We start from the raw sequence: 18,354 nt of genomic DNA, 5'->3' as shown, positions 1-18,354 counted from the left end.
TTTTCTACAAAAGTCTCAACAGGCAGAACAGGCAGTACCAGAGATGCTCGGTCAGGCTCTCAGAAGCTCTGCCCTCCTCCTTGCCCAGGAAGTCTGCCTCAGCTCATACTGCCTCCAGTGGGAGATGAACTGCACCCGGGGCTTTTGTAAGAGCTCAGTACTTTGGGTCCTGCAGCCACACTTTTCTCAGGACACAGCATTCAGCCCATACGCTGGGTGAAAATGGACTGCTTCTTCCTCATTTACAGAGACAGAAGAAATCCAAAGATCTGTGTTGATAATGACAGTATTTTGTACTTATGATCCAGACGTCCCATGCTTGTTCCTGCTGGAGAAGGATGAGAATCTGTCCCAAATGCTGAGTTCCTCAAGAATGGCACTGTTCAAGTTTTATTTTTTCAATTATCTTCTCCTTTTCTCAGTTTTAAAAACATGCCAGCAAAGGCCAAGGAAGTCAAAGATGTGAGCTCCAGGTTTTAAGATTACCTCAAGGCAAACAGCAGCCTCCTGCACCCAGGCTCCCTTCACCTTTACTCTCCAGAGCAAGCTTTCTTTTGGTTTTTGATACTGTTCAGAACACCAACAATTATTGTTGGGGTTGTGGAGAAGCAGAGTGGTTTCTTGTGTTCGCTGAGAGATCATCTGCCTGAAAATAAAGCCATCTGCTCTTAAGCACAGGCATTATTCAGCCCACATCTAAAATACCAGGACTGTGCCTCTTCCGCTTACCTCCCTGTGATCTATAGGCAATGTAAAAGGCCATAACCCATCCAACCACCTCATTCAATGCTATGATCATCTATTCAGAGATCATAGTGGGATCTGCCCTCCCCCCCGATATTTTAAGTTATTTTGTAATGCCCACCATAAGGGCAGATATTCTGCTGGAGCTTTATTCTCCTGACAGATACTGGCCACTTCAGGCAGCAACTCCATCAATGTGTGATGCTGCTCACTCAGGGGATTTTTAGGCAGAAGTTTACAGGGAGTTAAAAGAGCAGGGAAATGTCTTCCTGGTGCAGGAATCTGGAAGCTCCCCTAAGCCCCCCATGTCAGCCTGGTGGTGTGCGGAGGTGTTAAACTGGCATGTGTCTATCGAGGCGGGGGTGAGCCTTTTAAGTCCCCTGCTTCTTCCCCACTTGTGGAATTTGTTGTGCCAGTGGGATGAGGCTGGCTATAAAACCTCTGTCCCACTCCACAGCCAGCGAGTGCATCGCAGCCCCGCTGACATCCCCGTTCCTCCCTGCGAGCCACCAAAAGGGCAGGATGGAGGCAAGCTTCACCCGGATGCTCTATGTGCTCTCTCTGGTTGTCATGGCCTATGCCTTCACCCAGGAAGGGTTCAAGGAAGTGATGCTGAAGCAGCTGGGGCTCTCTGAAGTCCCTAAGCTTCATAAGAGAGACCTGATGGACCTGGTCATTCCCGAGCACGTGAAGAACAAGTACATCTCCATGCTGAAGCGGCACAGGGGGAAGCGTCGTGCCTCTCCCAGCTTGGCCAGCATCCTGCAGGGGATCCCAGGCAATGCAGGTAACACCAGGGCAGGGCAAGCCACAGGGAGTGGGGCTGGGGTCAGGCTCTGAGGGGGTGCAGGGTGGAAAAAATGTATGTACCCCATGATCCTGGAAAAGGGTGGGTGATAGAAAAACCACATAGCATCCTGGGCAGAGAAGGCAAACTACCTGCAAATTGTTGCAATTTGTGTGGTTTTCTGATACTGTGCACTGCACTGGCACAAAGGGACACATGCTTTTTGGTGCTTGCTCTATTTAGGAATAATTACATACGGGAGATTTCCTCCTATTGTCCCCACATTGCTGTTTCAGATCTAGAGGAATTAGTTTATTCACAAGATACTAAGTATGCATTAGAAAAAGTGTGTTTAAGGGCTGTCTCTGCCACAAGGGATCATATTGGAGCATGCAAGCAATGTGCTGTGATAACTGTGGATGAAATGCAGAGGATAGCAATGACAGCATGTCTTTTTGTCTCTACATCACGGACAGAAGTCTTCTACTCTGACCCCATGCGCCAGAACTTCATCTTTGACATGGAGGGAAGGATACCAAAAAACAGTGAAGTGACAATGGCTGAACTGAAGCTTTTCAAGAAGCCCCTGGACAAGGTGAACCTGCCAGCCAGGCAGCCCCATCGGCCTGTCTCCAATGCCAGGGTCAGCATCTACTGGGTGCAGAGACAGCATGATGGCACAAACAGAACCTCACTGATCGACTCACGGTAGGTGATGGGGAGTGTGGAGCTGATGAGAGCAGACATTAGGTTAAGGCTGCAAATATGCAATGATGCGTTGAAGTGACGCATTTCTGTGCCAGATGATAGGCTGCATCTTTATTAATAGAACCGTAGAATCAATCATAGATTCATAGAATCACAGAATCACTGAATGGCTTGGGTTGGAAGGGACCTCAAAGATGAACTAGTTCCAGCCCTCCTGTTGCAGGCAGGGTAGCAAGACCCTAAATCAGGCACAGAATCAGGCTGCCCAGGGCCCCATCCAACCTGGCTGTGAACACCTCCAGGAATGAGGTATACGCAGCTTCTCCGGGCAATGTATTCCAGTGCCTCATCACCCTCTCAGTGAAAACCTTCCCCTGACATCTATTCTACTCACATCTCACTCCTTTTAGTTTAAGGTTTTTAGTAGTTTATTCTACTCATCACACCCTCTTTAGTTTAAAACCATTCCTCCTTGTCCTATCACTATCAGACCATAAAAAGGTTGATTTTACTCTTGTTTATAAGCTCCCTTTAAGTTCTGGAAGCTCAGCTGGCTGGTGACACAAGCACTGCATATAACCTTGCACTGTGTGAACAAATATCTTGACACAAGGGTTTTTATTTCACCATTCAGTGCTTGTTAGCCTTGCATGCCTTGTGGGTACAGAGAGGTTGTGGAGTCTCCTTCTCTGGAGATACCCAAAGCATGTCTGAATGCTTTCCTGTGTGACTGCTGCAGGAAATCTGCTTTAGCATGGAATTGAAGCAGATGATCTCCAGAGGTCCCTTCCAATCCCTATGGTTCTACGATTGTTTTAAATAGTTAATTGCTGTGAGTACTTGCCCAGAGCTGCTCAGCAAGCATTAACGTATGATCAAGGCACATGACAACGCACAGGAAGCAAATTATTCCACAGCAAAAAAAGCAGCATGAGCTTTGTGTGATGGGCTTCTCTCTGCCTGGCAGGCTGGTTCCCATAAAAGAGTCTGGCTGGAAGAACTTTGACGTGACCCAGGCTGTGCATTACTGGCTGCGGAACAAGAGGCAGGAGCCAATGGTCCTGCAGGTCTGGATTGAAGGGGAAATGGTGGGCAGCTACGCTGCAGAGGTTGCCAAGGCCGTGCGCTTCACCTCACAGGATGCTGGGGACAGAGCTGTGGGAAGACCTGAGCTGGTGCTCTACACCCTTGACTTGGAGGACTATGGGTAAGTATGAAACCTGCATCCATGCAGCTTTGTCCCTACATTACTGCACTCGCTTTGTTGCCTGAATTTTCAAATGAAACCTGAGCGTGGTCTGAGCTTCCTAGCTCTGGGCTGTGCCATCAGCCTTAGCTATTTGCTAACATTTCTCCTATTGCACACAGGGGCCCTGGGGACTGCAAGGATGGAGTGCAGGCGGGAAAGTCCACCTGCTGCCGGCAGAAGCACTACATCAACTTCCGTGAGCTTTCCTGGACGCAGTACTGGGTCATCGAGCCGGCAGGATACCAGGCTTACAGCTGCCGGGGGGGCTGCCTGCAGCTTCCCGGCCCACTGCAGCGCTGGGGAGGCAGGAAACGTGCCTGTGCTGTGGCTGAGAGCTCCCCGCTCCCTATCATGTACCTGGTCCAGAGGGGCAACCACACCGAGATTGAGGCAACTGAGTTTCCCAACATGATCACTGAGAAGTGCAGCTGCATGGCAGATGGTGCAGCACTTCTGTGAGGGCTGACTTAGGGGAGGAATGGTGCTGGTGGGCCTGAAGGATGTGCACCTCCCTGGGTTTGGTGTGGCTGCCTCTGGGTAATTTCAGTCCCCACTCCAGGGCACTGCAAGCAGCTGCAGGTGAAAGGCAAGGACAGTGATCACAGTCAGGTGCAGAAGTCAAGCCTGGGTTTGGATTTTAGTTCCTTTGTTCCCTATGCTTTGTCCATTTCGGTCCTTGTCTGCCCAAATTGTGTTTACTATGGATAGCAGAGCAAAAGCACTTACATGTATATGCTGTATACACACACAGATGCACATGTATCACAAATACACGTACATATATATGTACATATTGTATACATGCATATTGTTTATAAACGCATTTTCTACATATATGTACGTATTTGTACATATATGTACATAGAATATTGCCTAGAGCTAAAATGAATGTATATATGTAAGTATGCGTTGTATGCATATATCTGTAGATATACATGTACAAACAATGTTGTCCAGAACTAAAAGGACAGTACTGTTGGGCCCTGTACCAAGGATTTGGCACAGTTTTAAGCAGAATTTAGAGTCCTGAAGCCAGTGAATATATTGGGACTTGGGTTTGCTTGCACAAACAAGTGTTTATAGACTCAGGTCCTCATTTTTTCTGATTGTGTATTACAGTTTTTTCAGCTACTTTTCTAGTCTTAATTGCTTTCAAAATTAAGTAAACAATAAAATATGATTATTTAAATAGCCATGTTTGCATATCATTATTCCTAGGTGTAAAAGCAGAGGAAAAAAATCTGTAACATTTCTGACTGTACCCCAATGCCCAGCTTCTTCATGCACACACCCAGCAACAGTCATCAGCTGTGCATGTGTCTCTGCCTGCTTATGATAAAGATTATCTGCTCCTGTGGGCAGGGACAGGGCTGAATCAGGGAGGAGCATGCACCACCGGTGCTTCTCCCCAGTGTCAGGTGTAATCTCCTTTTGAACAACACAAAATCATGGAAAATGCTCCTTGAACTCTGACACTGGGGCCATGCCCACTGTTCTCTGGTGCAGGCTCTTTCCCTGACCCCCAGCTGCCCTTCTCCTGACACAGCTCCACGCCATCTCCTCAGACCCTGTTGCTGTCACACAGAGCAGAGCTCAGCTCAGCGCTGCCCTCCGCTCCCTGTATGGAGCTGCAGCTGCCATGAGGCCTCCTCTCAGCTCCTCTGCTTTGGGCTGAGCAAACCCAGTGGCATCAGCCACTCCTCACACATCTTTGCCCTCCAGGCCCTTCTCCATCCTCGCAGTTCTCCTTTGGACACTCTCCAATAGATTTATGTCCTTCCACCCTCAAACAAGTATTGGTTGCTGACTGGAGTGTCACTGATGTTAACTGACTCCTACACCAGCGTAAGCTGCACGTGGAGCCTAGCCTACAGGCCACAGACAAGACAAACCTTTCCCCAAGTGCCTACTTCCTTGGAGATACTCAAAAGCTGTCTGGACATAGTTCTGGACAACCTTGAGCAGCAGGGTTATGCAAGGTGACCTCCAGAGATGGCTTCTTACCTCAACCACTCTATAATGGTGTGAAGAGGGGGATTGGATGGGCCCAGCTGTGACTTCGGCTTATCCATCAGGAAGGTTGAGAAACAAGGTGTCCCTGCCACCCTGCAGGAGGCCAGCTCTGAGGTCACCAGCCACACCTGCATTCACCTCAGCCTGTGGATGTGCTGGTACCTCTCACCTGTGTAAATGCTGGTGACAAAAAAAAAAAAAAGCTTTAACGGGAGAAAAAAAAAAAAAAAAAAAAAGGAGCTAGGTACATATCACCAAGGGTAACCCGGGTTTGAGCAGGATGAGCCAGACTGGCCATGGCCATTTTCTTCTCACAGTTACATGGAGTCTTTCTCAATGAGCATTCAGTTCCAGTTCCTACCCACCCAGGAGGGACGGGCCACTGCCGGAACCTCAGCTGTGAGGAACAAAGCAGAAGATTTATCTACACCCCTCTGGCTCCTGGGGAAGAAAGTGTTTGAACTGGTGTTTGACTGAGGAAGAAAAGCATTAACTTTGTTGTCCCTCCAGCCCAAGCCACACATCCTCCTCCCAGGCTGGGAGGAAGTTGTACTGTGGGGGCCAGGATGGCGGAGGGCCGGCAGCACTGACCTCACCAACCCATCATGCCCAAATATCACAAGCACAGTATTCATGCTTCATGAGACACACAGCACGTCTCTGCTGAGTCACCCTTGCTGGCTTTGCAGTGAAGATCAGCAGGGTGGGAGGTGGGTCTAAAATGGAGAAGGCTCCAGAGGCTTCTATAGTGCAAACTTGAAGGCAGAGGCTGCAGATGAAGCCCTGCTTCCTCAGACATCCCCCAGTGCCACAGAAATTATCCCCCAGCCAGCCATCTTCAGCACAGGCAGCAATTGCTGTGATATCATGCTGCATGCTGTCTTGCTGCTTTTGTATTGGTACAAGCTGTAGCAGGCACAAAGCCTGTCGAGCTTGTCGTGTTATTCTTCCCACCGGAGCAGCAGCACAACCCCTGAGGAAAGGCACAACACCTTACATGCATGACAGCAGCTTGTTTCAGCATTAACATTTAGGCTTCACTAGAAAAAAAAAAATGATAATAAGGAGGAGTAGCGCAGTTTTCAAGCCACACAAAATGCCCCTGCCAGCTGAGCTACAGTGCCCTGTCTGATCCTTCCACATTTTCATCCAAATCGAGGCTGCTCTTCTATTTTCTTTTAGAATCTATGAGAAGTTGCAGCTTTGCCCTGCTGGTGAGACCTCATTTCTGCCTCTTTTTTTTCCCCTTTGCATTTCACAAACTCCTACAAATAGCGTCTGACACTTGGCCTCTCAGGACAGCCTCCTAATTGCTGGTGTAAGTAGAAAGCCAAATTCCCAATCCACATCTCAACAGAGGTGATAACCAAAGCAGCTCCTCTGCCCTGGCTGGGAACAGCTGGAGGCTGGGAAAGAGGGACCCAGAACAAACAGACAGGGAGTCAAGAGCTTTTCAGACCACTGTGTGATCCCCTGAGACTTTGATATTTTTAAGGAACCATCCAAAAGACTCAACATCTAGTTTTTGCCAATAACTCAATGTAAAATGAAATGCCAGACAACCACATCCTGGGCTGCATCAAAAGAAACGTGGCCAGCAGGTCAAGGGAAGTGATCCTGACCCTTTGCTCTGTCCTCTGAAACCTCACCTGAAGTACTGCATCCAGATGTGGAATCCTCAGTACAGGAGAGATGCGGACCTGATGGAGTGTGTCCAGAGGAGGGCCACAAAAATGACCTAAAGGATGGAACACCTCCCCTATGAGGACAGACTGAGAGAGCTGGGACTGTTCAGCCAGAAGAGAAGGCTCCAAGGAGACCTGAGAGCAGCCTTTCAGTATCTAAAGGGGAGCTGTAAGAAAGAAGGGGACAGATTCTTTAGCAGGATCTGTGGTGATAGAAAAAGGGGAAATCCTTTTAAACTAAAGGAGATATTTAGATTGGATATAAGAAGCTTTTTTACTGTAAGAGCAGTGACACACTGGCACAGGCTGCCCAGAGAGGTGGTGGAGACATCCCTGGAGACATCCACGGTCAGACTGGACGGCACTCTGAACACCCTGATGGAGATGTAGGTGTCCCTGTCCACTGCAGGGGAGCTAGACTAGGTGGCCTTTAAGGGTCCCTTCCAACTTAAACAATTCTATGATTCCATTACCTTGCACTGCATGCAGCAACACCTGTAACCATCAGAAATGTTTTCAGGGAGCTGTGCAATAGCTCATAAAACTGCAGCAGAGGTTCCACGGGCCAACTGGTGCCTGATGAGCACCCCTCTGCTCTCCAGACCTCGCAGGCAGCTCTCTGAGGAGCTTCTTGCTCTCCATTGGACTCCACAGGAAGGCAGGCGGGGTTTACGATCACGCTTTTTCAGAGGGTTCCACCAGCACCGCCCGGAACAGGACACATCCTCCTGTTAGTGCACTGCCACCTACAGCAGCAAGCCTAGAAGTTGCCCTACTCAGAGAAACGAAGACGTAGCTGCGTGCTGTCTGCATCCTTTCTGCCAGCGCAGGCACAGTGCCGTTTGTGCCAAAAACTGCAAATTGGCTTTTCGGGAACTCGTTTGTCGGCATTGCAGAGGAAAGTAGGAAAGAAGCCTTTTGACTGAAGGCAGCCAGCTGCTGTCTGTTCATTGCAAACTTCCACAAGTTCTTTTTCCATACCTCAGTTTAAGAAATGGAGATATTCAGCCGCTAATCTTGCAGCACTCTTCTGACTATAAACTCCAGGACTTCCTACACTGCTATGAGATGGAAAACATTCATGGAAAACAAAAACATTAAGCGTTATTACATGATATGCAATTTCTCCGAGATGAGGGGGACGAGAAAACTAGCTTTCACTTAACAGTGTCCTTCGTGTCACAGAAACATATCTAGACAAAATTATTCAGGTATAGCAACGAATGCTCCTCTGGGTCATCCAAACTGCTGCTTAAGCTGACCAGCTGACAAAAACATTGCTAAAAAGCAACACAGAAGAAAACATGTTCCAATTCTGAACTTCCCAGAATTTGTACCAAAAACCTGTATTTCACCTGGGTAATCACCCACCCTGCTTCCTACTACTTTGTGTATGGTTAATATTAAACTTTCTTCCAGATCATAAATGGATCTGCATGAAATAAAAAGCCTCTTCCTCAGATTTGTGTCACTGGTTTCTCTATTATCAGCTGACAACTGAGAAAACACAAGAGGAGCACAAGTCAGTGCTCCAGCTCTATTACGTGTTCAGGGAGAAAAAAAAAGTAGTAAAATGACTCCTCAGAATTCTGCAAGACACACCTCACATAGAGAAAAGCTCTCCTTACTCATTGTGTGTACGCACTGTTATGAGAAGCAAGCACACTGACAGCGTGCCAGCCAGGTGAGACTGCTGCTGAGATGTAACTTTTGTTGAGGGACCCCCCACCTCTTCCCATTCTCTAATGAAACACACTCAGGAAACCAAACCTTTCCATGTGAGATCCACTTGTCCTGTCACAATCCCCATGATACGACTTGCAGTGTCCTCATGTTTCTTTTGCCCTTTTCTAATTTTCTAAGTCCTTGATAAAGTGTCATACATGTAAAGTACCAAACATCAACTTACCTGCCATGTATTATTTTTAGTTACCTGCTGCGTAAATCACTTCTCATCAAATAGACCACATTATTCTAACAACAAGCTGCAAAACAAGTTCACAGCTTTTGGGTCACATGCATAGGGAAACAGAAGCTTATGCACGTTTCAGCCTCGGCTGTCACAATCCATGTTTTCAGAACACTATGTCAAGCAGATCCAGGAATGCTCGATTTGTGTATGATGGTATAACTACCAGTGGCACAAATATCTATCTTTTTCATAATTCCTTGGGATACTAATGAGATTATTTCATAAATGCTGGTGTAGAACTTCCAGATGACCAGTTGAAAGATCCAACAGGATACTGAAGATTTGCACAGAGTATCTTGTACTCCTAAAGAATGTTTTATTTAGATGCACCACATGCTTACAATTAGTGAGCAGACTCAAATCCATCTTACAGTTAAAAACAAATACAGGAAGCTCTTTTGACTTGCCTATCAGAGGCTGCATTATAAATTAATCCTGCAATTCCCAGTTCACACGCATTTCCTTGGTATGACTGAGCACCATCTCCTACAAACCGGAATGAATGCAGAACAGAAGCCCTGGCTGCCGGCTGTGCTGGGGATGCCCGCACCTGAGCCGTCCCAAGCCCACAGCGACACCTGGAGGAACACCGGGGCTGCTCACACAGTAAATTCAGGTGGATACATCTCCAGAGCCAGAAATCCTCCATCTACATTCTCTGACCAAGTGCCTCAGGGGAGGAAAAAGAAAGTAAAAATTAAAAAAAAAATAAATCAAGAGGGGAGCTCTGCTTTGGCCAAATGCCAGCGACTGTGCTGAGTGGATGAGGTGCAACCAGAAGTAACCACCACACTCCAGCCTTAACTCTCTCCAGCATATTGGCAAGTCACAGAATAGGCTGACTGGTAGCTGAGTATAAATTGTCATATCAACCAGCATTTTGGAGCAGCTGCACAAACACAACTGTATTAGCAGCCTGCCTGTACAGTTTGTCAACAACACAACTTCAGCTTTAACACTGTCAATCCAAAGCTAACTCCCAAGTATAAACAATTTCTGAGAAGAAAAGTTACAAGATTGCAAAATGCTCACTGATAACTGAAATAGTAGATAAGCATTACTCATGTTTGAGACATGAAACACCACGAGTGAACTTGCTCCCTAGCATTTGAAACCCATTTCCTGCCTGTACTGCTTGTACAGTGTCAGAAAAGGAGGGAAATCTTTATTTGGCCAAGTATCTCCAAGGAAATCTGATACATAGATAGATCATGCATAATACTCTCAGCATACGGTGGCCAAGTCTGAAGCCTGAGGAACCAATCCAAAGCCTCTCAAGCAGAAATGGCAGCTGTACCTGCAGTCATAAAAGCAGGCCACTGTTCTAACAGGAGCCTTTACCACCTCATGGGATAACTCCCATTTCTGATGTTACAGACTGAGCTGGGATAAAGCACCACCACTGCAGATACTCAAGTCCTCGGGTGCCTACTCTACTGCTTTTGCCACTGGAAAAAAGTTAGAACCTATACGAAATTCCCCACCCAGGCTCCGATGAACACTCTGTAATGTACTAACCTTCAGCAAGGAGCAAATGCACTTCATTCTTTTTAATCCCTTAAGGATGTAATTCTTTCTTCTTCCCCCTCACTCATTTGTTTTTAGAGAGCAAAATAATTTCATTTATAGAACTTCTTATAAAAGAAATATTTTTACCAATTAGTTACTGATGCCTGACATCTCACTAATTCATAGAACAGCATTTATTAAGACTGACCCCATCCATATGGAAACATTCTTTTCATACAAAGAAACTCCAGCTTTTAAGCCCAAATCACAAGTTTGATGTTTGTCTTTTACCTGTGCTAACTGGAATATATATTAAGGGAGATCCAATTCAAAGCTAATAAAGGACTGATATTCTTCTTTAAACAGGTGAGGATGGTGCCATACATTCATTCTCTAAAAAACACACAGGTTCTTCCTTCCCGTTTGCAGGGAGTTCGTTCTGTTACATTAAGATTTGTTATAACTGTTGGTAAAGCTTATCAAAAGGCAGTATTTCACTCCTTTAATATTGACCACATAACTAACTTGCCATTTAACAGCTTCCTCTGTGCTATGTCAACTAAACTTCATTAAAATAGAAACAAAAAGTTATCCAGAGATGCCAAAGGATTCTCTATAACAGTACAGAATGACAGCAGAATAAGGAAAAATTAAAAGTACACGGACACAAAGTAATTTAAGATTTCCCTTTTTTCCCTTTGGAAGGCTTTGCAAATAAGGAAGGATCAATCTGGTCTCTGGACAGACCTCTCACTGAAAAAAGCCTTGCTGCTCTCTCCTGTAAAGTGCCTCCACATTTCAGTCCTAAGGCCATCAATTGCATCTTCAGCTTATCTAACCCCAGCGCTTCCATTTCAGCAGCAGAGTTGAAAGCAAGCAGGTCGATTGGTTCCACATCCTGCAAAGAGAAAAACATCCCATGACAATCATTGCTTTCTTCCTGAAGGGGGAGGGAAGAGAACAAGCACAGACAAAACGCCTGATTTCACAAAAGCCCTTAAATTAGGTTCACCCAGTAAATGAGTTCAAACTTTGAGATAAAGTTAAGCAATATCCCCACATATACTTCTGTAGCATATTCCCATTATTAGTGATGTCTCTGCTATTCAGGACAAGCAATATTCCATCATGTGCAAGCAAACTGAGGCTAGCTAGCAGCAGGGCCATAACACAAATCACAGCAGTGCTAACACACCCCAGAGCACAGTGAATGTCCAGCTTCCTATCCAATGTGCAGCTGTGCTCCTGCAGCTTCACTACTGGCAGTGTCTCTGAGCTAGTCAGAGGCTCAATCCTGATGTCCAGACAAGCTGCAGATAGGGTTAAGCTAGGGATGTACACAGCCCCCAGGATGGAAGCACTGCTCATTTTAAATGCTATGAAAGTGGCTGAATTTTTAAAGTAACTCCAGTAGAATTAACATATTCAAAATAGAATAATAATAAAGAACAGTAACAGCACTTAATTTATTCTGGAGACAAAACGGATAGCACTGTTGTTATCCCCAGGGAAGTTAAGTACTGTCAAGAAAAAATGTACTAAAAACAACAGCCCACCATCTCACCTAGTGGTTCAGCAGCCTAAACTTGGCTTCCAGCATCATGGCAAAGCTGTCAGACCCTTTTTAACAACATGCAGAATAGAACCAGTACACCCATAACAGCAGTAGCAAGGAGCTACCAGCTGCAGTTGGTCAGAGCTTTGCCCACAGAAGAATACAGACAAGGATGAGACATGTCAAAAGCTGGAATTGACTAACACCCAAAACAGGACACAAAATCCCACCTTGTTCAGTATGTAGAGCACCTATTATCCCCAGGGTAAGTATAATGCTGGAGGTACCTAAAGGACTTCAGAGCAAGTAGCACCAGTGGTGCGAGTAATCCCGCTCCCCTACAAGCTCAACAAAAGCCACTAGTGCTAGCAGAATTAGAACCTGTGCTGCTGACCATACAAAAGAAAAAAAAAAAAAAAAAGAAGCCTGGCTGTCACATTATTCTAGTTCTACTTTAAAAATAATAATTAAAAATAAATCCATCAAGGACTATTATAAAAATATTTCCACCTGCAATAACAATCTGCCACAGCACTGGTGGAGTTTCCTGTTCTAAGAATAGACCATCTCAAATACTAAGCTAAAGGTAAACACTGGAGAATGGTAAACATTCAGTTAAAAGCTTCTCTGTCTTAATGGTACAATAGATGATTAAGTTTTAACTTATCAGATTGCAGCCTTGGTCTTTTTTCCATTTAACTGTACTAAATTTCACTTATAAAGAATTCAGCCATTGTCAACGGCAGCTGATGGGAGACTTTCTGCTCATGTTGAACAAAGGAAGAATATTCAAGCAATCTCTTCAAGGCTAAAAGAAATATATTTTTTAGTTTGATATCTAGAATAAGCTGCTTCCTTTCATGCTCCTGGCTATTGCCAGAGAAAGAATCTCATGGTCAGCACAGCTCCTGATGGGACACCAACCCCAACTGCCAGCAGGGTTAATGGCACAGTAACAGTACAGAAGTGCTTCTATCCCTGATAGGCTAGATGATCGTTTTTAAAATCATTCTTCCACCATCTTTTGCAAGTTCAGGTCAAGCCTAACACATTAATCCTAATTCTCTAGTAAGGAGCCACTGCTTGCTGACTTTTAATGATCAAATAAAAGCTGAAGTTTGTGTCAGTTTGGGAATTAAACTCAAGTCTTTTATAAATAAAACACTAAGAAATATTAATTAGCCGATTGGTTTACAGCACTTCTACAAGTAACAAATTCTAATTTAAAAACTGTGGTCAAGATTATGGACAAAGTACATCATAAATAAGATTAGTCAAGTTGGCAAGTGTTTGGTAGTGTCTCAAACAGCATTGCTAGGAGTCTTTCATTCTACACAAGGGTTTTATTTTCCTTCACTCACCAACCATAAGTGATACTGAGTGCATCTATTTATGTGGAAGGAGAAAAAAAAACAACAAAAAAAGGGAAACACAGATGTTGGGAAAAACAACTACACAATCAAGAGCAACTGCACCTTATTTGAAACTACTATTAAAAATCTTCCATCTTAAAAAGTTTTGCCCTGACCTGCTCTACTTAGGATCAATCAAGACTGCTACTTTTCTGCAATTCAGCTTTCAACATGTGGAGTTAATGTGGATCAGTGAAGAGACTCTCAACCAAGAGCCTCTCACACCTAAGCAGTGTGATTCTAATGCACCATCTTCAGATGAGCTGTTTTTCTTTTTTAACTTTGGGATGTCTGGTCTGAATCAAGCTCTTAAGATTCTATTAAATTCCTAGGAAAACTGATTCTAATTCAAGCACTTACAGCTACTGCATTAAATTCAGATGATACATACCCTCTCTTCCTCTTCAATTTGTGGATCACAGAAAATAAGAAATGATCCAAGTACAAGCAACTGAAGAAAAATATACTACGTTTTGTACTGCTTCATACTTACTGTGCTCGGTAACCAATTTGTTTCCTGGGCCTTAGAAGAAACATTTTCTTGCTCTTCTTCCTTCAGAGTCTGAGTTATTTCACTCTTCTCTTGGGCCTCTTCCTTCAGAGGTGCCTTTGTCATTTCACTGCTTTCATCAGCTGGAACTTCAGGCTGGCCACCCGTGTGGGTCTCCTCCTGCAGATCTACTCTGGTAAGCTCTGGTTGCTGCGATGCCTTCTCCTCAGCAGCACTGGCAGCTGGACTGTGCTCCACCGAATCCACAGAGCTGCTTGAACATTCATTGGCATTTCCAGCATTTTCATTATGCCTGCTTCCTAATGGACAGCTTCCATCAGATGTCTGAGGGGAATCATCTTCACTGCCATCATCAGAATCTGAACTGTCGGTATCATCCAATCCTTCCAACCCCAGCCTGGCATAAGCAGTACATGACAAATATTTAGATATGTTGTTCTCCAATTTAATCAACTCAATGTAGCCACTGCTATTTAAGTCTACATTAAGATGAGATGCTGTTTACATGCACGTACCTAACTTACACTGTGTTCAAACCTTTATGGAGTCCTCATACTTACCAAAAACATCTCTTTTTTCCATATTTTGTTCCTTTCTTTCCGGATTCACCAGGACGCTTCCGACCACTGCCACTTTCTGGTGACACTACTTTGCTAGACGAGGCCTGCAATCCTAAAAAGAAAAGTTGAAGTCCACCTCACTGATACGCAACTCACACCTGCCCTAAATTCTATTTCTTTTAATTTCAGATGCAGCCTAAAACACGAACTGAAAATAATCACTACTGATATATATTTATGGAAACTTGAAGATTCAGCAATCTCAGAAGCAGCAAAAGCTTTCTTACGCTGCTTTATTAAGACACAGAGTCATTCTTACAATTGGATTCCTGACATGAGCTCTTAGTTTCTACATCCCAATCAGCCCCAAGTTTCATTATGAGCTGCCAGTAAGGGACCAACTAATGGGTAAATATAATAGCTACAAAGCATAGCAAATGAAACAAGATATTTCACAGACGAAGCATCACTTCTATCTTAGTCATGCTGTTAAACACAATTTAAGAAAAGCAGTAGACAAAGAGGAAAAATGAATTCAACAAATTTCACTGGAATTTAAAATGTAATTCAATTGAAAGAGTTATCATCAGCCATACTTTTTTCTTTAAATTCCATGCTGAACTGAGCTTTTAGTTTGCTTTATCTTTTGAGGAAAGAGAGTGAGGCTAAACTGTGGTACCTTTAAGGACTGAATCTTCTAGGCGTTCAGCCATTTCGTGACACTGTTGCTGGTAGTCTGTGTTTGTAAACAGGTGCTTTGGCTCTGCAAGTTTCCGTTGCAGCCTTTCCAAGCGCCTTTGCTCTTTTTCTGCTTCCCGTTCCGCTTGCTGCTTCACCCATTCAGCCATCCTGCAGATTAGGGATCCATGAAAATGAGAGCATCTCCAACATTTAACATAATATTATGACTTTGCAATTACCAATGCTTTTGCCACTTGCTAGGATAGGAGACAAGGAGAAAAGAAGAACACCAGCACCCGTGGGAATTATGGATGATACAGAAAGTCTTTCGGACTTTTTAGTATTCAAAATAAAAACTGCTGTAACTGTCACGTGACCTCTTCTGTTAATAGCAAACTCTGCCATTGATTTCACAGAATCACAGAATCACCAGGGTTGGAAGGGACCTCAAGGATCACGAATCTCCAACCCCCCTGCCACAAGCAGGGTTACCAACCTCCACATTTAACACTAGACCAGGCTGCCCAGGGCCCCATCTAATCTGGCCTTGAACACCTCCAGGAACAGGGCATCCACAACCTCTCTGGGCAGCCTGTGCCAGCACTTCACCACTCTCTCTGTAAAGAACTTCCCCCTGACATCCAATCTAAATCTTCCCTCCCTCAACTTAAAACCATTTCCCCTCATCCTGCAGTTGTCTACCCTTTCAAAGAGTTGATTCCCCTCCTGTTTGTAGGCTCCCTTTAGGTACTGAAAGGCTGCAATGAGGTCACCCCACAGCATTCTTTTCTCCAGGCTGAACAAGCTCAGCTCCCTCAGCCTGTCTCCATAGAGGAGGTGCTCCAGTCCCCTGATCATCTTTGTGGCTGTCCTCTGGACCCTCTCCAACAGCTCCCTGTCTTTCTTATACTGGGGCTTCAGACCTGGGCAGAGTACTGCAGATGGGGCTTCATAAAAGCAGAGTAGAGGGGGACAATCACCTCCCTGTCCCTGCTGGCCACCCCTCTTCTGATGGGTTTATTTTACAGTGCTAGCTTCTAAGAAAATGCCTAAATGCTCACGCTTTCTCATGATTGACATCTCGAAGCCTCCTTCCGCTGAGGTCCCGGCAAGCCTCTCTGTTGGTTGTTTTCTCAATCTGAGCACCGAGTGCTCGGAGCATAGATCCAAATCCTGTGAAAAAGAGTAATCAAGAATTAGATATGCAGAAACAAACTGAGATGAGATAGTACATAATAAAATTGCCTATGGAAAAATAATAGTGATTCGATGCCTCACTTTCCTTCAAGGTTACTGAAATGCAAGATAACTTGAAAGTTACATTGTTAAAACATTCCTAGTGATGTTCTAACAATAAATAATTTAAAAAAAACATCCAACATTTACCACTCATGTCATTTCTGCTTTCCTAATATTGCACACTAAGGTTACCAGGACCTGTGCAGCACTCCTAACACAAGAGCCTACCCCTGGATTCCCCCAGCAGAATTGTTTGCAATCTTCTCCATCTTCAACTTAACATTCTCAGTCCTTCCCAATTTATCCAGAATATACTTCTCCCCTATGTCCCTTTATCTCCCATCAAACTTAAATGTCCTTTAAAAAAAATATTTTAAAAAACACCTATTTTTAAGAGATAGGCACAGCCATGTCATCAAGCTGACCACAATTATGCTGTACAGCTTCACCAAATAGATTATGATGGCTGGATGTGACAATTTCAGTGGCCTTTTCCCACCTTAGTGATTCCATAACTCCTCAGCTACTAGTCATAGGCAACTTCTGCTAACTGCTAACTTCTCTCACTCAGTCCCACCTTACATTGTCTGAAGTTTGACAAAATCCCTCAGCTACCTCAATGAGACACTACGTGGACTAACATTAATATAATTTTAAGCAGCCTAAAAGAAGCAAGCATGACTTTTCAAGCAGAAGCTGGAACATACCTATACATTGATGCCTTTAAATAATCTTTAAGGAGTGCTGTAAATACTAAACACTCTAAACAGCCTGCCGTACCACAGGGCACTATTGCGTTCAGCTAATAAAGCCAAGGAAAATTCACATAGCTCATTAACTACATGCTACAGCTTTCACATTCTGAAGGACCTAGCTGCTACACCTGGACAGGACACGTTCCCCAGAATCAACAGCAGCAAGCTCGTTCATGAAGGCAGCAGGAGCTGCACCAGGCCCGAGAACAGCACAGTCAGTTCTTAGAAGCCCGCACGATGCGTATGGGGTAACAGAGCACACCGACCTCCTTTCCCCCCGCACAGCCGCAGCTCCACGCTGTACACGGCGCCATCCCGCAGCGCGTCTTCTCCAGCCGCCAGCCGCCCGTTACACTTCACATACAAACTTTCTTCGGGAACGTTCTAAAAACAACCAAACAACAATTCGTCACCCGACGGGAAACGAAACACCCAGCCGAGGCCCAACAAGGGAACAGCGCGGCGAGGGAGGCCGGCCTCCGAGACGAGGAGTGCCGCCCGCGGGGCCGGAGCCCCGTCCCGCCGCCACTCACCAGCTCCCGAGCGCAGTCCCGCAGCAGGCCGCGCACCGAGCCGCCGCCGGAGGGCAGCGCCCGCAGCCGCACCCGCGAGCACAGCGGCTCCCGCACCAGCAGCGCCATCTTGGCTCGCCACCACCAACCGCCGCCCCGCGCGCCCGTGACGTCAGCGTCGCGCGGTCAGGTGACGCGCGGGGGCGGCAAGCGTCGTCTGGCGCGGGGCGATAAGGGGCGGGCGGTGCCTGAGCTCGGCGGTGGTTGTGCCGTTGGTTGTGCCGTTCGAGCCTTTGGGGCCGGCTGCTAGTGGCAGTTGACTGCTTGTATTTCATAGGAGCTATAAAAGGCTTCCTAGCGGCTTGGATTCCATATTTAAACTGCTAGAGGCTCAAGCATCGCCTAAAGCAACCTGTAGTGTTACACCTTAACCTTCAGGGTCGATCTGCTGTCTCAATCCCT

At 45.5% G+C, this 18,354-nt stretch overlaps 2 protein-coding genes across 2 annotated transcripts; one reads left to right on the top strand and one right to left on the bottom strand.

The window, feature by feature from the left end:
• Window positions 1–1,164: 1,164 nt before the first annotated feature.
• Window positions 1,165–3,947, top strand: LEFTY1 (left-right determination factor 1; the record flags this gene model as incomplete). The annotated part of the gene is made up of 4 exons (XM_079532439.1): window positions 1,165–1,531; window positions 2,008–2,239; window positions 3,207–3,446; window positions 3,608–3,947. 4 exons carry the CDS (start codon window positions 1,165–1,167, stop codon window positions 3,945–3,947), a joined length of 1,179 nt encoding a protein of 392 aa, XP_079388565.1.
• Window positions 3,948–11,343: 7,396 nt separating this feature from the next.
• Window positions 11,344–18,021, bottom strand: SDE2 (SDE2 telomere maintenance homolog; the record flags this gene model as incomplete). Its single annotated transcript, XM_079532637.1, has 7 exons — window positions 11,344–11,565; window positions 14,128–14,542; window positions 14,706–14,817; window positions 15,385–15,554; window positions 16,448–16,559; window positions 17,647–17,764; window positions 17,914–18,021. The coding sequence occupies 7 exons, from the start codon at window positions 18,019–18,021 to the stop codon at window positions 11,344–11,346; spliced, it is 1,257 nt and encodes a 418-aa protein (XP_079388763.1).
• Between the last annotated feature and the right edge of the window lie 333 nt (window positions 18,022–18,354).

Source organism: Tetrao urogallus, assembly GCF_951394365.1.
Source record: "Tetrao urogallus genome assembly, chromosome: 2".
Lineage (NCBI taxonomy): Eukaryota > Metazoa > Chordata > Aves > Galliformes > Phasianidae > Tetrao > Tetrao urogallus.
Note: the sequence above shows the minus strand (reverse complement) of the source record. Positions and strands in the feature narration are given on the sequence as shown.